The sequence below is a fragment of the Sardina pilchardus genome, chromosome 9 (genome assembly GCF_963854185.1).
Source record: "Sardina pilchardus chromosome 9, fSarPil1.1, whole genome shotgun sequence".
NCBI lineage: Eukaryota > Metazoa > Chordata > Actinopteri > Clupeiformes > Clupeidae > Sardina > Sardina pilchardus.
This window is the reverse complement of record NC_085002.1, coordinates 6,570,447-6,589,710: the sequence shown is the minus strand read 5'-3', so window position 1 is coordinate 6,589,710 and position 19,264 is coordinate 6,570,447. Positions and strand designations below refer to the sequence as shown.

The 19,264-nt window shown below is 49.9% G+C and overlaps 1 protein-coding gene across 1 annotated transcript in view; it reads left to right on the top strand.

Moving 5' to 3' along the window:
* The first annotated feature begins 795 nt into the window (after positions 1-795).
* The window catches only part of celsr2 (cadherin, EGF LAG seven-pass G-type receptor 2), a 76,478-nt gene continuing 58,009 nt past the window's right edge, over positions 796-19,264 (top strand). Inside the window, exon 1 of the mRNA XM_062545465.1 lies at positions 796-4,548. Within this exon, the coding sequence (XP_062401449.1) occupies positions 969-4,548 (3,580 nt within the window). The 5' untranslated portion in view covers positions 796-968. The remainder of the gene's footprint in view (positions 4,549-19,264) is intronic.

Genomic DNA, 19,264 nt, shown 5'->3' with positions numbered 1-19,264 from the left:
GCACCGCTGACCCTGCTGAGGAGCCAAGTCTTTTCTCATTCAAGATGTAGAAAATGCTCTCAGCATGAATCCTCTTTGTTAAATGACGGGATTGTTGGCTGTCCGCTGGATCTACTGGCCTAGCTGCTTTTAGTGATATTTAAATGAAGAATGTCTAGTAAGATTTACGATCCCCGTCTCCATCCACTTTTATGAGGAGGAGCTGAAAAGCAACAGCACAGAGAATGCGGGCGTCCAAGAGTGGATGGTTTTAAAGTGTTGGAGTACAGAGGTTAATATGGTTAGGGTAATGTGGTTGCTTGACCAGGGGAAATGGAAATGGACTAAATCAAATATAAAATGGTCTATAAAAATTGAATCAATCCAAATTATTAAAAGGTCAATGTATTACCATACTAGCCTATTTAAGTTCACCTGCAAACTAAGCTACCTCAATGGTAATTTAATTGCCAAGTGATTTTGGAACAAACAAGACATGGCTAAATATTTTCCTACTATCCAAAAAAAAAAACAACAACGAAAAAATAGCCCATTGACCCCTTGTAAAGGTAGACTGCTAAAACAAGTGGAGTTGGTCACAGTTGAGTTTCCCTTGTAATATGGTCTCCTGTCGTTATCCATAGGCTACTTCCCACCCCACCCCCTCTCCCCCCTCTCACTATTTGAACAGGTTTATGGTAATGAGAAGCCTCAAGGCGCAGCACTAGTCGGAGCCATTTTAATCATTCACGCCAACGGAGTGAAGGTGTCGGCGTGGTAGAGGAGTGTGTGTGTGTGTGTGTGTATGTATATGTGTGTGGCTCTGGCAAGGAGACTGCGGTTTCTCACAATTCTACTGGATTAGCTACTGTGGAGTAGTGGAAGCATGGATACGCCGCAACAAAAGGGAACGACGAGACGGAAAGTTTGAAGGAAGGCTGGCGCAATTTCATAGACTGGAGTCCCAAAGAACAGAACTGAGAAGCGATATGTTCGTCATAAAGTGGGATTTGTTGTTTGTTATTTTCGGGCTGTCCAAAGTAATCTCCCTGGCGAATGGCTACATTGTACACATCAACGAGGATGCGGAACCGGGGACGGTCATTTCAAGTGTGCAACAGAGTGGGGCTTGTACTTTGGACCAGGTAATAGCTCCGAAATTCACAAAGCCCTTCATTGAAACTGATGAGGCGGCGGGCATTGTGTCCGTTTCGGGTGCTTTGCATTGTGACTTGTTCCTTTCAAACCCTTTCTCTGTGTATACTGTCGCAGACTGTGTGACTCACGTCCCCGGTTTTAGACACCTTCTAACTACTGAGTATGATGTGCATGTTCACGGCAGGAACTGTTTAAACAAACACAAGCGTAAAACGAAATGGGACCTTGATGTAATAAGTTTGTTAAATGTCAATAGCCATCAGCCCGAGTGCTACAAGGCTGACACTTATCTTTTCTCTGTATGGGATCTGTTGCCCGGTTCTCTGAGCTCAAGCAGTGTGCGCTGCAATGTTACCGCGAGTTCGGATTTTTACCTTTCTGATGGGCAATTAATTGTTTCACGGGCTGTGTGCTTTAAACACGAAACTTTGTTGGAGTTTGACCTGCGCTGCATCAGACACGGCGAGGGCGCCGCCGAGAGCGCGGTGAAAAGGAGGCATGAGAATGCCTATGACATCTCGGTGCACTGGCGTGTGGGTCGCGGCTCTTTCAAGCAAGGCTATCTGGAGAAGCTGCTGAAGAGAGCGGCCCGGTCTGACTCTGGTATAGTGAGCAGAAGGAAGCGGAATGTCAACAGTAGCCCACAGTTTCAGCCACCCATGTACCAGGTGTCAGTGGCAGAAAACAAGCCAGCTGGCACTCCTGTGATTGTTTTGAAAGCTGTGGACCCCGATGAGGGGGAGGCAGGCAGGCTGGATTACTTCATTGAGGCTCTGTTCGACAGCCGCTCCAACAATCTTTTTGCTGTTGACCCTGTCAATGGGATCGTTTCCACTGTTGAGATACTGGACAGGGAGACCAAGGACACACATGTGTTTCGAGTGACTGCAGTGGACCATGGCACACCAAGGCGCACAGCAATGGCCACACTGACTATAACGGTGAGCGATACGAATGACCACGACCCCGTCTTTGAACAGCAGGACTACAAAGAGAGTGTGCGTGAAAACCTGGAGATTGGCTATGAGGTGCTGACTGTGCGTGCCACTGATGGAGATGCACCCGTCAACGGAAACATCTTCTACCATGTGATCAACAGCAATGGCACCAATGCCGTGTTTGAGATCGACTCACGCTCAGGGGTGATTCGCACCAAGGGCCCTGTGGACCGCGAATCTGTTGACGCCTACATGCTTCTGGTAGAGGCCAATGACCAAGGACAGGAGCCAGGCCCGCGCAGTGCTACGGCGACCGTGCATATCTTGGTGGAGGACGAAAATGACAATGCGCCTCAGTTCAGCGAGAAGCGATACGTGGTGCAGGTGCCTGAAGACCTGGCGCCCAACACCGAGATCCTCCAGGTGACTGCCACGGACCAGGACAAGGGCAGCAACGCGGTGGTCCACTTCAGCATCATGAGCGGCAACACGCGAGGCCAGTTCTACATCGACGCCCAGAGTGGCAAGATGGACCTCGTGAGCCAGCTGGACTACGAGGCCAACAAGGAGTACACACTCCGCATCCGCGCGCAGGACGGCGGTCGCCCCCCGCTCTCCAACATCAGCGGTCTGGTCACGGTGCAGGTGCTCGACGTCAACGACAACGCACCCATTTTCGTGAGCACCCCCTTCCAGGCCACCGTGCTGGAGAATGTTCCGGTGGGCTACTCGGTCATCCACATCCAGGCAGTGGACGCCGACTCTGGAGACAACTCGCGCCTGGATTACCGTCTGGTGGAGACCACCCCTAACTTCCCCTTCATCATCAACAACAGCACGGGCTGGATTGTGGTGGCGGCCGAGCTCGACCGAGAGAGCGTGGACTTCTACAACTTCGGCGTCGAGGCACGTGACCATGGGACGCCCATCATGTCCTCCTCGGCCAGCATCAGCATGACCATTCTCGACGTGAACGACAACAATCCAGAGTTCACGCAGAAGGCCTACTACATGCGCCTGAACGAGGACGCCGCCGTGGGGACCAGCGTGGTGACCGTGTCGGCCGTGGACCAGGACATCAACAGCGTGGTGACCTACCAGATCTCCAGCGGCAACACGCGCAACCGCTTCTCCATCACGAGCCAGAGCGGCGGCGGTCTCATCACGCTGGCTCTGCCGCTGGACTACAAGCTCGAGCGGCAGTACGTGCTAAGCGTCACGGCCTCGGACGGCACACGGTTCGACACCGCCAAGGTCTACATCAACGTGACCGACGCCAACACGCACCGACCGGTGTTTCAGAGCTCCCACTACACCGTGAACATCAACGAGGACCGACCTGTTGGGACCACCGTGGTGGTGATAAGCGCCACAGACGAGGACACTGGGGAGAACGCACGTATCACTTACTTCATGGACGACAGCATCCCACAATTCAACATCGACCCCGACACAGGAGCAGTCACAACGCAAATGGAGATGGACTATGAAGACCAGTTGTCCTACACGTTGGCCATCACGGCCCGGGACAATGGCATCCCACAGAAGTCCGACACGACCTACTTGGAGATCTTAGTGAGCGACGTAAACGATAACTCCCCGCGCTTCATCCGAGATCGCTACACGGGCTCGGTGATGGAGGACGTGCCGGTGTTCACCAGCGTGGTCCAGGTGTCCGCCACGGACCGCGACTCTGGGCTGAACGGACGCGTGTTCTACACCTTCCAAGGCGGTGAAGATGGCGATGGTGACTTCATCATCGAGTCCACCTCTGGTATTGTCCGCACGCTGCGACGCCTTGACCGTGAAAACATGCCGATTTACAACCTGCAGGCGTACGCGGTGGATAAAGGAGTGCCCGCTCTCAAAACACCCGTGGACATCCAGGTGACAATTCTGGACGTGAACGATAACCCTCCCGTGTTTGAGAAGGACGAGTTTGACATCTTGGTGGAAGAGAACAGCCCCATTGGGCTGGTGGTTGCCCACATCTCGGCCTCTGACCCCGACGAGGGGAGCAACGCTCAGATCATGTACCAGATTGTGGAGGGTAACATCCCTGAGGTGTTCCAGCTGGACATCTTCTCTGGAGAACTCACTGCGCTGATGGACCTGGACTACGAGATCCGCTCCGAGTACGTGATCGTGGTCCAGGCCACCTCTGCCCCACTGGTGAGCCGAGCCACGGTCCACATCAAGCTCGTCGACAAGAACGACAACGTCCCCGTCCTGAAAAACTTCCAGATCATCTTCAACAACTATGTGACCGACAAGTCCAACAGCTTCCCCACAGGAGTGATTGGCCGGATCCCGGCTTTCGACCCGGATGTGTCGGACCAGCTGCATTACAGCTTTGAGGCTGGAAATGAGTTGAACCTGGTCCTGCTCAACCAGAGCACCGGGGAGATTCGCCTGAGCCGTGACCTGGACAACAACAGACCCCTGGAGGCTTCCATGAAGATTGCCGTCTCAGGTGAGTGAATGGCTTTTCTGTTCAAAAATCTTCTTAGACCTCATTCATGGTTTTAAGATTATATTAAAAAGTGATCTCCCTGACAAACTTAACTTTCAACACTGAACCGTATTTAGTAGAAGTTGGATATGTTTTGAAAGTTTTGTGTACTATGTACTACAATGTTGATTTTGAGAGATCACCTTCAGGTTCAGTGCAATCTGAAACTTCCAAGTGAGAATTCTTTGAACTATTGTGAACTATAACTCCTAAGGTCATAAGTCAAGGCCTCATTTTTTAATCCTTCAAATCTAAGGTGCCTGTGGAAAAGATCTGGCCCGGATCTGATGTGGAACCACAGAACAGCACCACACCAGCTCTGGGCCCAAATCTGATCCGAACAAGAGTCACCTGCTTTGTGAGCTGCTTTTGAGATTAGAGCCAGGTTTCTATACGGCAGTACACTCACGGATTGCTGTGGCTTTGAAGAGGTCCTCATGAAATGTTTAATGTAGGAGCCGCTCCACACGCTCTGCCCGGCAGTGCTCCGAGCTTCTATATTAAACACGAAGAGGAATAATTAACATTCAAAGAATGAGGCTGATATTTGCTCGCTCAGTAGGTGCAACGGTGTGGTTAATACGTGGGATTAGTCATCCCTACTCTGGCCTTTTTAGCATTCTGCAGTGGCGCCAAGGCTCCCAGTCCGCTCGCAGAGGTGGACAGATTTATGAAGATGTTGGTTGGGGAAATGTTGCGTTTGGGTTGGCGGGGAGCGCTGCCCTCCCTGTCGCTCCTTGTCATTTGTCATCTTGTTAGGCCGTGCATGGTGCCACTGTGACTTGATTGTGATCAATGTGCCGTCATGAATTTAAATGGCAGTTTGTGCGGTTGTGATGCATGTTGCAGGATGGCCCGGGACCTTTGGGAGATGCTAGTCAGGGTTGTTTTTTCCTGTCAAACAGAATCACGCTCATGCAATGTTTTCTTTAACCCTTTGGCACAACAGCAAAGAGCACTGGTCACTTCAGGTGAAATTATGTTTACCTGGATAGCCTGGATGTTTGGTTTTAGATTTTTTCCCCCCTTATGTTATTGGTAAATGTGTAAACACTGTAGATGTGTGTTCCAGGAAGACAGCCTGGAAATGGATGAATTGTGAAATCAATAGTCCTGAGAGCAGTGTCAGATTGAGCTTTTAACACTGTGTTCACCTCACTGACACTTTTCAGATAAGTTAATTGTCCTTCTCATCTATCACACAAAATCAGTTTAGCCCAAATATAACCCCAAACATGGACACTAATGTTTTTTTTATATCAGACCTGATGTTGCTGTCTAAAGAGAGCCAACACATTTGGGGGGAATTCAATTGTTCTGTGCACTCTTGTCATTTTATTAGATTTGAGCAGCCAATAGATTCTCGGTAGACGTTGGCAAATTACAGATTTGATTCGTTACAGAAAAATGTGACTGAACTGGTAGAGCGACAGTGTCTGCTTGTGTCTGCCTATGTTATTATGAGTCACGGAGTCTTATGAGGCTGTCCTCATCTGTGACCTTGAACACTCACAGGCCCGTGCAGCAGCCTCATCTACACTTTACCTCTATGTCAGGAGCTTTAACAGCTGATCTTAAGAGCAGAAGGAGAGAGGCTTCATTGTTCATCTCTGTAGAATATCATTGTTGGTTTAATGATTAGAGTTGGAGGTCTTACTGACAAGTGAACATAATGGGAGTGGGGCATAATCATAATGGTAATGCTGATTATTTTGTACCATACACCCCTCCCCACCATCGTCGTCATGGGGTTCATTACCTCTGCAGGATCATCGCCTTGGCGGTGTGCCATGGCAACACCTTGTATTTCTTTGTTGTGGTTTATGGTCAGGTGTCCCATGAGCCTCTTTAAGAAGGAAGAGGGTCCCCTGGTGACAGATGAGAGGGGCTGTCCTCGTCTTGGAGCAGACACAAAGCTGCCAGATCGATCTCCATGGCTTGGGGGGCTTCTGCTGAATCCTGGGATGGGTTGGGGGTGGTTGTGAGTGTGAGTGTGAGTGTGTGTGTGTGTGTGTGTGTGTGTGTGTGTGTGTGATGGGGGGGGTTATGGGGAAGGACAGGAGGGGAACAGCTGTGGGTCAGTCCAGACCAATTAGAAGGCCGGACTCTTCAGAGCATGATTCTGCACCTGCTGAGCTGTGTGTGTCAGAGAGAAAGAGAGAGAGAGAGAGAGAGGGAGAGAGGGAGAAAGGGTGAGAGCGAGAGAGAAAAATGAGACACATAGAAGAGAGGGGGGGAGAAAGAAAAATGAGGGAGGTATAAATAGGTGAGATGGGGAAATAAGAAAGAAGGGATTAAGAAAGATAGGAGCTGGAAGTGGGGGATGGAGAAAGGTGTTAAAAGACGAAGAGAGACTACAAAAGAGAGAGAGAGAGAGATATGAATAGAGTAGCTAAGAGGTGTGTGTGTGTGTGTGTGGAGGGGGGTGTTCTGTATCACAAAATGAATACACACACACACACGAGTTAAAACACACGTGCTGCTGGGAGTGGAGCGGGCGGTAGAGTCAGTCAGCGGAGCTGAACTAACAGTTGTGTACGTGCTGTAGTGTGTAGATGTTTTTCATGTTCCAACTCATGCTTGAAGCCCCGCCACCCCCCCCACCCCCCACCCCCACCCAGATTGCTGCCCCAGATGCTTCTTCTCACCTGACTGCTCTTTTCTGTTCTGTTATATAACACCCCCTTGCTCACATCACATAGTCGACTCACAATGCAACAGCGGCCTTTGTTGTGTGTGCCATGACGGGGATGTGTGCGGTGAGGTGGGACTCTGTGCTGTATATGGGATGGATTGAGTGGCAGAATGGGCAATTGGAAGAAAAGATCTCTGTATGGTGTGAGCCCATGTTAAATCACCCCCTCTCTAGATGCTGGGTTCAATGAAACACTTTAAGAATTTTGCATTTCAGATTTTTCCTAAATGTGCTTCTCCTGAAAACGCACAACGTCAGCGATTTTTGCAGATAAATATTAACCAGTGAATACACATATTCATTTTAGTGTGTGCACATGAATGCAGATTAGAAAAAAAAATCCTGGTGGGCGCTCTATAACTGTTACACTGGTTGGTCTGTTCACTTGTCTGGTTCAGCTCCAGTGCAAATGGGGTTTAATCCCTCCTCCAGCCTTCCTGTTGGTTGTTTGTCCTGGGAAGCCCCCCTTTTGGTCCAGACCTGTCAAAACAGAGGCCCGCCGTCCGCAACACCCCGCCACTCCTGTCTCCAAAAACGCTGCTCCTGTTTCCGTCTAGGCTCACGCTGGCGGCCATTAGACGTTAGATTAATCCACTCTCCACTCAATTAGGGAGCCAGATTAAATGGCACGGCGCCTAGGGGAGCTCAGGGCTGCTAGAGACACCCCCGCGCCCCCCCCCCCCCCCCCCTCTTAATATGCTGGATTAAGAATGCTCACTCTTAGTATCGTTGCTCATGGAGAACCGTGGGTCCCCAGTGTGGTTCTCAGACCTAGATTACGGTTGTAAAGGCAGCTGATGAAGAGATTTGGCGCTTGGTTCACACGGCGTCTGCTGGTTAAGTTCTCCGCGAGTGCTGTTTCTCCTCGGCGAGTGCCCAGCAACCTCCAGTGAAGGTGAAGTTACGAGGCTAGGCGGGCAGGGCTGAATGCCTCAAGCAGAGGCTATGTGAATGGGTGAAGCTTTACGCTCTGTGTGTGAGTGTGTGTGTGTGTGTGTGTGTGCGTGTGTGCGTGCGTGTTTCAGTCTGTGACTGTAAAAATGTCAAGGTGCCTTTTGATTTTTCAGCCAGTTCCTCCCTCTATAAACTGTTTTTTTAATAGAGGGGGTCTGGCAAAAGAGTGTGTGTATGTGTGTGTGCTGGTGTGTTTTTGTATTTGCTCTGACTGGGTGTGTGCCTGTAGGTCACACACAGCACAAACCAAAGCTCTCACGGTGCGTCAGCTCTCTCTCCACATAGGTGGTCTGAGTTGCCTCTGGCTCTCTCTCTCTCTCTCTCTCTCTCTCTCTCTCTCTGGCTCTCTCTCTCTCTCTCTGGCTCTCTCTGTGTCTCTCTCTCTCTCTCTCTGGCTCTCTGTATCTCTCTCTCTCTGGCTCTCTCTCTCTCTCTCTCTCTCTCTCTCTCTCTCTCTCTCTCTGGCTCTCTCTCTCTCCCTTTCCATGCTTTACCGGTACAGAGTGGAACACATCCCTTCCCTGTGTCTGGCAGGTCTGAGCTTATACAGGGGAACTCCAGAAGGTACTACTCATCAAACCCCTCATCATGGCTAATGCTGACCTTTTGACCTCTGCTCTACAAAGGTTGATGTCTGATGCTGTCATAGACCTCCCTATACTGGGCACTGTGACTTTCAGTGATACTGTGATGTAGAGTTAGGTTCTTGGTGGGTTCTTGATTGAGTCCTCTGGTCCTTAAAGGTAGGGTATGGAATGAGCTTTTTTGGCCATTTTTGCAAAATCACTTGAAATCCTATTCCTAACCCACTTATAGCCACTAAGTTGGAAGCACTGAAATGGAAATTAAACACGTCAATCATCTGCGGAACGGGCAGGGCTCGAAAAACTCCAGCCAATAGAATTCCTCACCCCATACCATCATTTCACAGCTCGATCGTCAATCTAACGTCTTACTCCTCTTCCTACTCCCCCTCCCCACCGCGCGCGACCCTTTCGAAAGCTGGTGACCGCGAGTCAGTGCTGAAACGAAACCAACTGCCTGCTGCTGCATGCCATGTTCCCCTCTTGTTGTGTCACTTCATTTCTATACAAACTAACTAAGGCAGCGGATACCTACGGAAACTCAATCACCCACGCAATAAATAAGCTATGTAGCAAAAATTACATTTTACCATGACACGAAGAGTGCTGTAAACATGAAATCGAAACTTAACAGCTTGGAGCTACGGTGGAATAGGCGAACCAACGGGGCAGCACTAAACTCGGATATTTCAGGAGATAATCGCCCTGGTAAGAACAAACCAGATTCTGTTCAAATATACACACCTATGGCTACTGAACCATATGTACTACAACCCTTTGGAGGTGAATAGCCTAAAGAATGTAATTGGGGAAGTTGATGTGAGTGATTGTATGGAGACTAGAGCTCATAGCGCTGTAGACACCAGGATGGCATTTCATTTAGCCTGGCTCGCTCTCGCGCTGCGCATTTGAATTGTCGCTCGTGCATGGAGGGCGGGACTTGAGGTTGTATATGTTCAAACTCTGCCGTCCGTTTTGCTAATTCCGTACCCAACCTTTAATGAAAGGGTTCCTTAAGTAGTGTCTCTATGAATCATTCTCACATAGCAACAACGTTGTGGGCTCATATTGTTTTGCTTGCCGAGTCCGTGTGAATGCGAAACCGAGCCGCCTCAAGTCAGTGTCTGAGCACGTAAAATATTCAAATGAGTGTTTTGAATGCTGGACTGTTTCCTTCTTGTGTACACATAGTCGCTGGCGCTCGGTGGCTTTGAACTGCCTTCTGCGTGGGAGAGCGGCATGTTCTCTCTTTAGTCTCTCTCCTCTGTTTGCCTCTCTGTCTCTACCCTCTGAGTGGCATGGGTTGGGAGGCTACTCTTCTTGGATTCTGTTTTCATTGGAAAGAAACTTAGTCTAGTCTCTCTCTCTCTCTCTCTCTCTCTCTCTCTCTCTCTCTCTCTCTCTCTCTCTCTCTCACATTCAAATAAGCTTTATTGACATGACGAGTGCTTGTGTTGTCAAAGTATGTACAAATATATTAGATAAGCAAAACAAGGCCCCAGCCGTGGCGCAACTGGCTGGGGCACCTGCACCGCACGCCGGCGACCCGGGTTCGATTCCCGCCCCGTGGTCCTTTCCGGATCCCACCCCGACTCTCTCACCCATTCGCTTCCTGTCTCTCTCTACTGTCCTGTCAAAATTAAAGGCACAAAAGCCCAAAAAATATACTTAAAAAAAAAAAAGATAAGCAAAACAATGTTGATTCAATAATAATAATAATAATAAAAAGTTAAGAAGAAAATGAAACAAAAACAATAATGATAAATTGAGACTAGGATAAGATATCTGCTCTTTGTCCAATATGTGTTTTCTCTCAGTTTGTGATACTTATACACAAACTGTGCTGCAAGCTGTAGGGTTTGTTCTTCCTCACCTAGGAGGGTTTTCGTCTCTGTCTCTGTCTCTGTCTGTCTGTCAGGGGACATCTGTCTGTCTGTCAGGGGCCATCACACACACACACACACACACACACACACACACACACAGTTCCCTCCCCATGTAGAACCTGTCCTGCCCCTGCCCTGAGTTCAGCAGCTCCAGCTCCAGCGCCGGCCGGCGCTCCCTAATGTCATTATGGGAGATTAGGAATGTGAGCTCCGAGGGGGGATAGTGTTCCTCGCGTTCCCTTCCCTTCCCCGCCCCACCTCGCCACCACTCCAGCACCAGTGCCCGCACTCTCGCCCGCGCGCCCGCGCCCGCCTGTAACATTAGCTCCGCACCTCTGGCCACACTCAATTAGCTCCGTATCGAATAGATAAAAAAGCCCAGAGTTAGCAGCTGCATTGTTTTTTTTTGGTCTGGTGGAGCTCATACCAATGTGATGGGAGAGCGCAGAGCGGCACGTAGTCTGTGTCCGAGTTGTCCTGCGGCTGAGCTGGGATGAAGAGCCGCACGTAGTCTGTGTCCGAGTTGTCCTGCGGCTGAGATGGGATGAAGAGCCGCACGTAGTCTGTGTCCGAGATGTTCTGCGGCTGAGCTGGGATGAAGAGCCGCACGTAGTCTGTGTCCGAGTTGTCCTGCGGCTGAGCTGGGATGAAGAGCCGCACGTAGTCTGTGTCCGAGTTGTCCTGCGGCTGAGCTGGGATGAAGAGCTGGAGGTCAGTGGCCTTAAAGTGCAAGAGGGTCTGAAGGACACCTGTGCTGGGCCGGCTGTCTCTGAATAGTTGAGGTGCAGTACTATGGAGGTGCTGGATGTGTTGTGTGAGGGAGGAGGAGGGGAGGTGCTGGATGTGTTGTGTGGTGGTGGAGGAGGAGGGGAGGTGCTGGATGTGTTGTGTGGTGGTGGAGGAGGGGAGGTGCTGGATGTGTTGTATGTGGAGGAGGAGGAGGAGGAGGAGGAGGAGGAGGAGGAGGGGAGGTGCTGGATGTGTAACTCTGTGCTCTACTTCCCCCCCTGGCCCACTTCCACCTCTCATGAGCTCATTAGTCAAAGGCCTTCATGGAAATCTTGGAAAAAAAGAATCGTTCCATTTTTTTCTTGTTGTTCTGCCTTTCCCCCCATCACTATCTCTCTCTCTCTTTCTTTCTCTGTCCTACCTGTCGCTCCAGTGCCATTGACTCGACCTGCTCTTCGCTCTGCTCCTCTTCTGTTGTGTAGTGTTCGCTCCTTCTGTTTTGCGCTGTTCAACCTTTTCTTTTCATCACTTTGCTCTCCCGCATTCGTCCCGTGCCTGAAATGCTCAACTCTTTCACCGTCCATTCCTCCCTTCCTCCCTCCTGTCTTCTCTCCCTTTCCCTTTTCTTTCAAGTCCACCCCTCAGCCACCTCTTTTCTTTTTCTCCTATGACTGTTGAGCTCTCTCTCTCTCTCTCTCTCTCTCTCTCTCTCTCTCTCTCTCTCTCCTTCTCTCTCTCTCTCTCTCTCTTTCTCTCTCTGTCTCTCTCTCCCTGTCTCTCTCTCTCTATTCGCTCAAAGGGAAGAATGGCCAAGAGAAATGCTTTGTTAAGCAAGCGGTTGTCATAGTGACCCCAGCAATGCTTGAGAAATTCCTGGTGGGTGGGGACCATGGGGGAGGGTCCCTTTGTGGACCTAAAGACAGAGGAGTGGGGGGGTGGGGAGGGGGGGTCAAGGGGAGGGGTGGCCCATAAGTTCTTAGAGTGTTGGCAGGGACGCCAATTTTTAAGGCCAACTGGCCCCCATCTCGGACTGCAGCCCAGTACCATGACCCCGGAGCTCAGCGGCTAATCCTCTATCATGGAGTGACCTTTTGACACGGCTGGGGCCCTCAAGTAACCAGGAAGAGTTAGCCTTAATACGGGGGCCTCCATCCATCCATACTCCTGGGTGTGGTTGTCTGGAAATGACCGTTAACTGTATCAAATGTTTTTTATAATCAAGGAGAATAATTGTGTCTCTGGTGGGGAATTTTAACATTGTATGTTATTCAGAATACATAGGAGCAGTTGTACGTGACTGTCCCTGTTGCTTTGTTCATAAATAGCAGCCATTCTGATGACGTATAAGAGCTTATTATGGCCGCGCTAATTTGTGATCTCATGAGTGTAATCTCATTTGGGAGGATAGCATGTCGGAGGCATGTTTGTGTGTGTGTGTGTGTGTGTGTGTGTGTGTACTCTTGGCGGATTTAGGATGGACTGGGTAAAGGGTGTAGCAAGTGAGTAGGGTTAAGTGTGTGTGTGTGTGTGTGTGTGGGGTGGGGGGTGTTGGTATCCGATTTCCTGCCGTTGGCTCATCTCACAATAGCAGCGTCTCCTTTGTGAGCCGGCCGGTCGGCCTCGCCTCTGCTGCGCCGCGCTGCGCCGCGCTGCGCTGCGCTCCTGTCCGGATGAGCCGGAGGGGCATTTTGGGATGACATCATCTGAATGTTTGGAACGGGACCGGGACAGAGGATTAGGGGCTGCCCATTGGAAGGGTTCAAGCCAGTGTCGGTTTAGGCATATCTGCCAGTCCTATCACACTGTGACACCCCCCCCCCCCCCCACACACACACACACACACACACACCCCAGACAATGAGCTGCTGAGTGTTGGCTAGGCCTGGCTGGATTCGAGCCGCTCCACTCTTTGTTCTTCACGCTGAAACTGTTTCCGCACCTCTCCAGAAAAAAAAAAAAAACTTTGGCCAGGGAAACCGCCTGTGCATGGGGGCAAAACGCCAGAGGATTAAAACACACCATGGTCCTTCTCCTGAAGGTCTTGGCAACTTCAGTGTAACCAGCGTTGTTTTTTTCTTTTCTCCCCCACACTTCATCAAAAAGTTCCCTGTTCGCTTATTCTCTTTGACCTAGTTTTCTCTTTCATGTGGTATTCTGTGCGATGTTTGATAAAGAAAAGCAGGATAATATTTAACGTTTGAAGTTAGTTATTGCCATGTTATATATGAACTCCACTTAATATCTGTTAATATCTGTTCACTGCTGCGGTGAGCTGTGTCGCCCTAATATAGGATCAATTCAAACTGACAAGATCATTGGATATCCTATTGTTCATGCCCAGTGAACCGTGTTACCAGCTTATGAATTATTGTAAACATGCTGTTAGTGTTGTTTTGTGATGTTAATAATGTTTTGGTTTGGTTTAAGTCAGTGTTAGTAGCTACTAGTAAGAGGACTGGAGGCAGTACAGCTAACTAGCCAGATGGCCCCTCTTGGAGCTGGGCCAGAACAAGTGGGTTTTGTTATGGTTTGGTGGCGTTGTAAGAAAACCTATCATTTTACTTATTCAGCTGTTCCCGGCAAATGGAGTGAGCACAAAGGGCATTTCTCTACACACGCGAAATGTACCAGGAATTCAAACCAAATCTGCTCTTGCCGCTTTTCGGGATTAGTCTAAATGGAAAGGGCATTAGTGGCATTATTTGTTTATTTGTTTGCGGAAATTTGTTTGTGTTTATGTTTTTCAGAGTTTGCCCTCATTAGTCCCGGCTTAATTGGGGGCGTTTTTTTTCCTCTTTTCTCTTCAGTGGTGTGTCGCAGAGCTTTTCCGACTCGCGTTTGAAGTCGAGGCATTGATTTGATTTGAAATAATGATGTGGCTGGGGAACGGCTGCAAATAACGCCGTTCAAAGTGGAGCGCGCCCCACTCGCTGCCGTTTCCGAACGTGACCTTGAGGAGAGAGAGAGCGGTGAGCGGGCACTCTGGTTGGAAACTGGCGCTCGGTCACGCTCGGTCCTCCGCAGCGACTAATCTCCCCCTCGCCACTTCACTGGTGCTGACGGAACAGCTTGCTTTTAACATGCAAATGCCCCCATCGATTGCGAGACCCCTGCTTAAATCCACCTCGCTGGCCCTGTGTCGCTTCATAATGGAGAAATATTTCTGGAATGTTTTTTTTTCCCTCCACTGCGTTGGGCATACGATCAGTAGCCAAAAATGTGTGCTAATGGTTGTTCCAATCACCCAGTCACTCAGTTCCTGGATGACCTTGTGTTTTTTTAAAACTCCTGATCTTTCTTCGGGGTGTTGTTTAGAAGAGCCATTCTCCTTCATGAGATGATTATCTTGAGGCTTGGGGGACAGAGACCTTCTAAATCTATTACCATAGCATGAACCAATATTTTATCATAAGAGTGATTGATTTTTCTGGTCTGAAGAGGTTAAAGGGATTTATGTGTTGCTTCATTAAATGCGAGTCTCCCATCCCTTCTCTTCTGTATTACTGTGTTCCCTCTTTACTTTTATACTCTCACAATCACAATCACAGACACACACACACACACACACACACACTCACCACACACACTCAGAGAGAGAGAGACACACACACAGAGAGACTCACACTTGTACAGTTGCTAAAAGAAACCCTTAATCCCTTTTGCTACAGCTGTATTCTAGAATAAGCTCTTTCTGCATCATTTAATCGACGACTTATTGTGATGCAGAACAAATTTCATGATTTTTTTTCTTCTGCTCACCATCCAGATAGATTATACAGCACCCCTCCTCCTCCTCCTCCTCCTCTCCTCCTCTTCTTTATTATCGATATGCCTACAGAAATCAGTATTGTAGGTGTTTGTTTGCTTTCTTATGCTTCAGTCCAAGAGCCAGTCCGCTCTGCTCTGCTCTGAGGCTGGTGGAGATCTCCCTCCTGACCTCCCCGTGATATATGGAGGTCCCATGTTAATGTGGAGACCATCCCGCTCCCAGGGAGCAGCTGTCCCCGGACAACAGGAGGATTCCCCCATTAACCCTCCACCTCCTGGCCAGCCCCATTGTCTTCCCCCTCCGCCCATGGTCGCTTGACGGCTTGGGTTATTCTCTCTCTCTCTCTGTCTTTTTTCAAACTTGCGCTGGTCTTTATTAATGATCAACTGTAGCCCAAGCATGACTGATTTGCATCAGCCAATAGGACTTCATGATTCATTTAAAAAGAAAAAAAGTCGTCCCCCCCCCCCCCCCCCCTCAGCCGCCACCCCAGTTATACATATTCTCTGGCTGTGTGTGCAGTCTGGTTAATATTCAGGGATTGAGGCGAGTGTGTTTGCTGTGAGCTCTTCCTGTGTGCTGCGCGTGTTGCTGGGAAGCACAGCTCCAGTGGCTTGGAGGGTCTGGGCTATACCAGTCCTGTGCATGTGCTGATGGAGGAAGGAGCGAGCCAGGGTAGATATGTGGGCCACCACTCAGCCAAGGCTCTTCCCCCACAGTGCACTGGGGCATTTTGTGGGGTGGGAAGGGAAGCTGTTGGACCGTTGGTTGGCTTTCTTGGCTGGGGGTATCAAGGAGCACATTGACCCCCCTGCCCCCGCCCATTTGCCCCCCCACTCCCAACCCTCCATGGCAACAGCACAGCGAGTAGTAAATTGCAGTAGTCAGTTCACTCGGCACATTCCCCAATGACATTTCTCTCTCTCTCTGCCTCGCTCTCTCTCTCTCTCTCTCTCTCTCTCTCTCTCTCTCTCTCTCTCTCTCTCTCTCTCTCTCTCTCTCTCTCTTTGCTGCAGTTCTGCCTTTGATCCTCCCGCTTTACCAGGCGCCACTCCTGTTTATTTCTCTCTCTGTTTTCCTTGCCCCTAATTGAAAGAACATCAGCAAACGAAGACGCCGGCAGGATTTTGCTAACGAGTTACTTATTAGCATTAACTCACAAGACGCACGTGATCTGTTTTTCGTAACCTTTTCCTTTTTTTTCTCTCCTTTTGAGGCAGCAGCCTTGACTTGGCTGTCAGATCAGCGGCTCTTGTAAAGATCTTTCCCCCATCTAGTTAGCAGCATGGGGTAAAAGAGTGCCCCTGCCTTCTCTCTTTAACCTGCCTGCTCCTCACTAATGTCTACTGAAGGCTGACTTCCTCACTCTTTCAGGTCGGGGGGGGCCTCAATGAGGGCACGCTCCCCCGCCTATCTATTGGTCTGCGGTGGTTGGATTAAAAGACCCTGCGCCCCCACTGAGCGCGCTCTGTTCCTGCATATGTCTGTGTTCAGGTGGAACAGGAGCTCTAATTTGGTTCCCATGACACCCATCTGCCCCATAGCAACGGGGGATTGGAGATAAACTTGTGATTAGAACTTGCATAAGGGACTCTCATCTCCGTCTCAGGCAGCCTATTGTTCTGCCCAAGACTGGGAGCGGCGCTTTTTTTCCCCTCGCCATTTTAATATCTTGTTTTCATACAAGAGCCACATAAAGAACCATATTATCAGGACACGGAGCGCATTTCTATGACTGTAAAAGTCAGGTGCGGAATGATTTTCCGTGATCCCGGTGATCCGCGTTTGATTGGCCTCGCGGCGGCCCGGCGTAATTATGACACAAACCAGGCCTGGGGAAGCGCCAGGCTCCCGCTGTCAGCGTGATTGGAAGCAGCCGTGTAATTACGGCGGCGGAGAGATGGCACACGAAGAGAGCCAAACAAAACCTCGTTGATATGCGGCACATGGAAACTGTGCACGTAAGTAACGGGAGGGCAGCGCGCGCGCGACCCAGCTCACAAAACGAACGACCAGAACGACCTTGCGCTCGGCGCTCTCTCTCTCGCCGAGTGCCGTGGCGACAGTTTGGAAAGGTCTCGGCTGTTATTGTAGAAACAGTGACATTCCTGGGGTCACTCCCCGGTAGGTAATTAGATGAAGTTTAAGCATATGATTGGTCTGTCGTCGGAGAACCGTGGTGCCTTGGAGCGCCACAGGTTTGTTGAAAGCAGCAAGTCTAGCTCGGCGTGTCCTGTCTAGAACAAGCAGGGGAGCAGAGAAATCAGGTGGCTTTTCTTCCTTTTCTGAAACTCTGTGAAGAGACTCGGTGGAGGCCTTGAGCCTTTTGTGTGCCGAGAGTTCCCCGACATTCCCCGACATTCCCCCAGCTCTCTCGTTTTCAAACGTCCAACCTCTTGTTCACCCCGAGTGGAGTGGAGTGGCCCTTGAACAAACTCCCGCTTTAAAACGAGCCAGAATCCCCCAAGTTGGAAGAAAATGCAGATGAAGCGAGTGTTGGATAGATGAAGTCCCCATCAGCGGTGGGGCGTTTGAAGAGATGGATACCCCTGTGACTAGAGCGAGAGAGAGAGAAAGAGAGAGAGAGAGAGAGGGAAGAGAAGAGAAGAGGAGAGGAGAGGGGGCATTGATGAATTAAAACATACAGTAGAGTCTGCCTCCACTCCACTTCCCCACACAGATCACTAATGCATGAACTTGACCCCAATCTTTGAAAGCACACCAACGCGCCTCTGCATCACTGGATTCTTTTGATGTGTGCGTATGTGTGTGTGTGCACGCGTGCGTGTGTGTGTGTGTGTGTATGTGTGTGTGCGTGCGTGCGCACATGTGTGGGCATGCGTGTGTACGTCGTGTATTTGCTTCTATGACTATTTGAGTATTTGCCTATTTCTATAAGCGTGTGTGTGTGCACGCGTGCGTGTGTGTGTGTGTGCGTGCGTGTGCGTGCGCACATGTGTGGGCATGCGTGTGTACGTTGTGTATTTGCTTCTATGACTATTTGAGTATTTGCCTATTTCTCTGTGTGTGTGTGTGTGTAGGGGGGGGGATAGGGGGGGGGTGTGTGTGTGTGTGTGTGGGGGGGGGGGGTGTGTTTGGGGATGTGTGTGTGTGTGGGGGGGGGGTGTGGACACAAACATCCATCCAGGTGTATGTGTGAGAGAAAAAATATTAGCATCCATCTGTGTGTGTGTGTGAGATATGTATGCATGTGTGTGTGCTAGTGCTGCAGTTGCTGTCTGTAGATGGGTAATGCTAGGGATTGGTTCTCCCCAGGCATGTGGCTCTCCTGATGTGCTGCTTATCTCCGGCCGTGTCCTTGGCGGCGATTTTAATGCGTCCGCCGCTCCCATCCGCACGCGCCTTCCCATCCGCACGCGCCTTCCTCACACTTAACTCACGTCCTCTAATCACCGGTATCGCCCGCTACAGACGCACTGGGCAGTGAGCAGTGGACGCGTGTCCAACATAAAGCCTGGAAGACAACCATATGTCAGGCGTGTGTGTGTGTGTGTGTGTGTGTGTGATGTAAAGCCATGCAGACAACCGTACACGAGGCATTTCCATGTGTGTGTGTGTGTGTGTGTCGAGGAAAAGCTGTGTAAATAGCCATATGTGCGCATGTCTGTATGTGTGTGCCAGTCATTTGCATGCAGAATATAAAGTCACACGGACCCTGTGTGTGTGTGTGTGTGTGTGTGTGTGTGTGTGTGTGTGTTCGAGAAGTGTGTCTTTCTCTCTCTCTCTAATGCATGCCGTGCGTGTGCATCTAATGTAAAGATATTTGGATACGGTTGTCCATGCAGCTTTGTTTGAATGGCAGCTGGAAGTTGAAACTCTTACACATGTGTTCTGCCTTCTTAATTGCTGTGTGTGTGTGTGTGTGCGCGCATGTGCACATTTAGTGTGGGTAGGTGGGAGTATTTTAGGTGTTCGTCCATTGTCTCTCTTGCCGCCTCCAGCAAGTTTCTGAACTGTGCGCTGCTGACTAAGCTGAAAGCCATCAAAGCTTGTCCAAGAACTGCATTTTCACAGAGTGTACTGTCAACGTTATTGGATT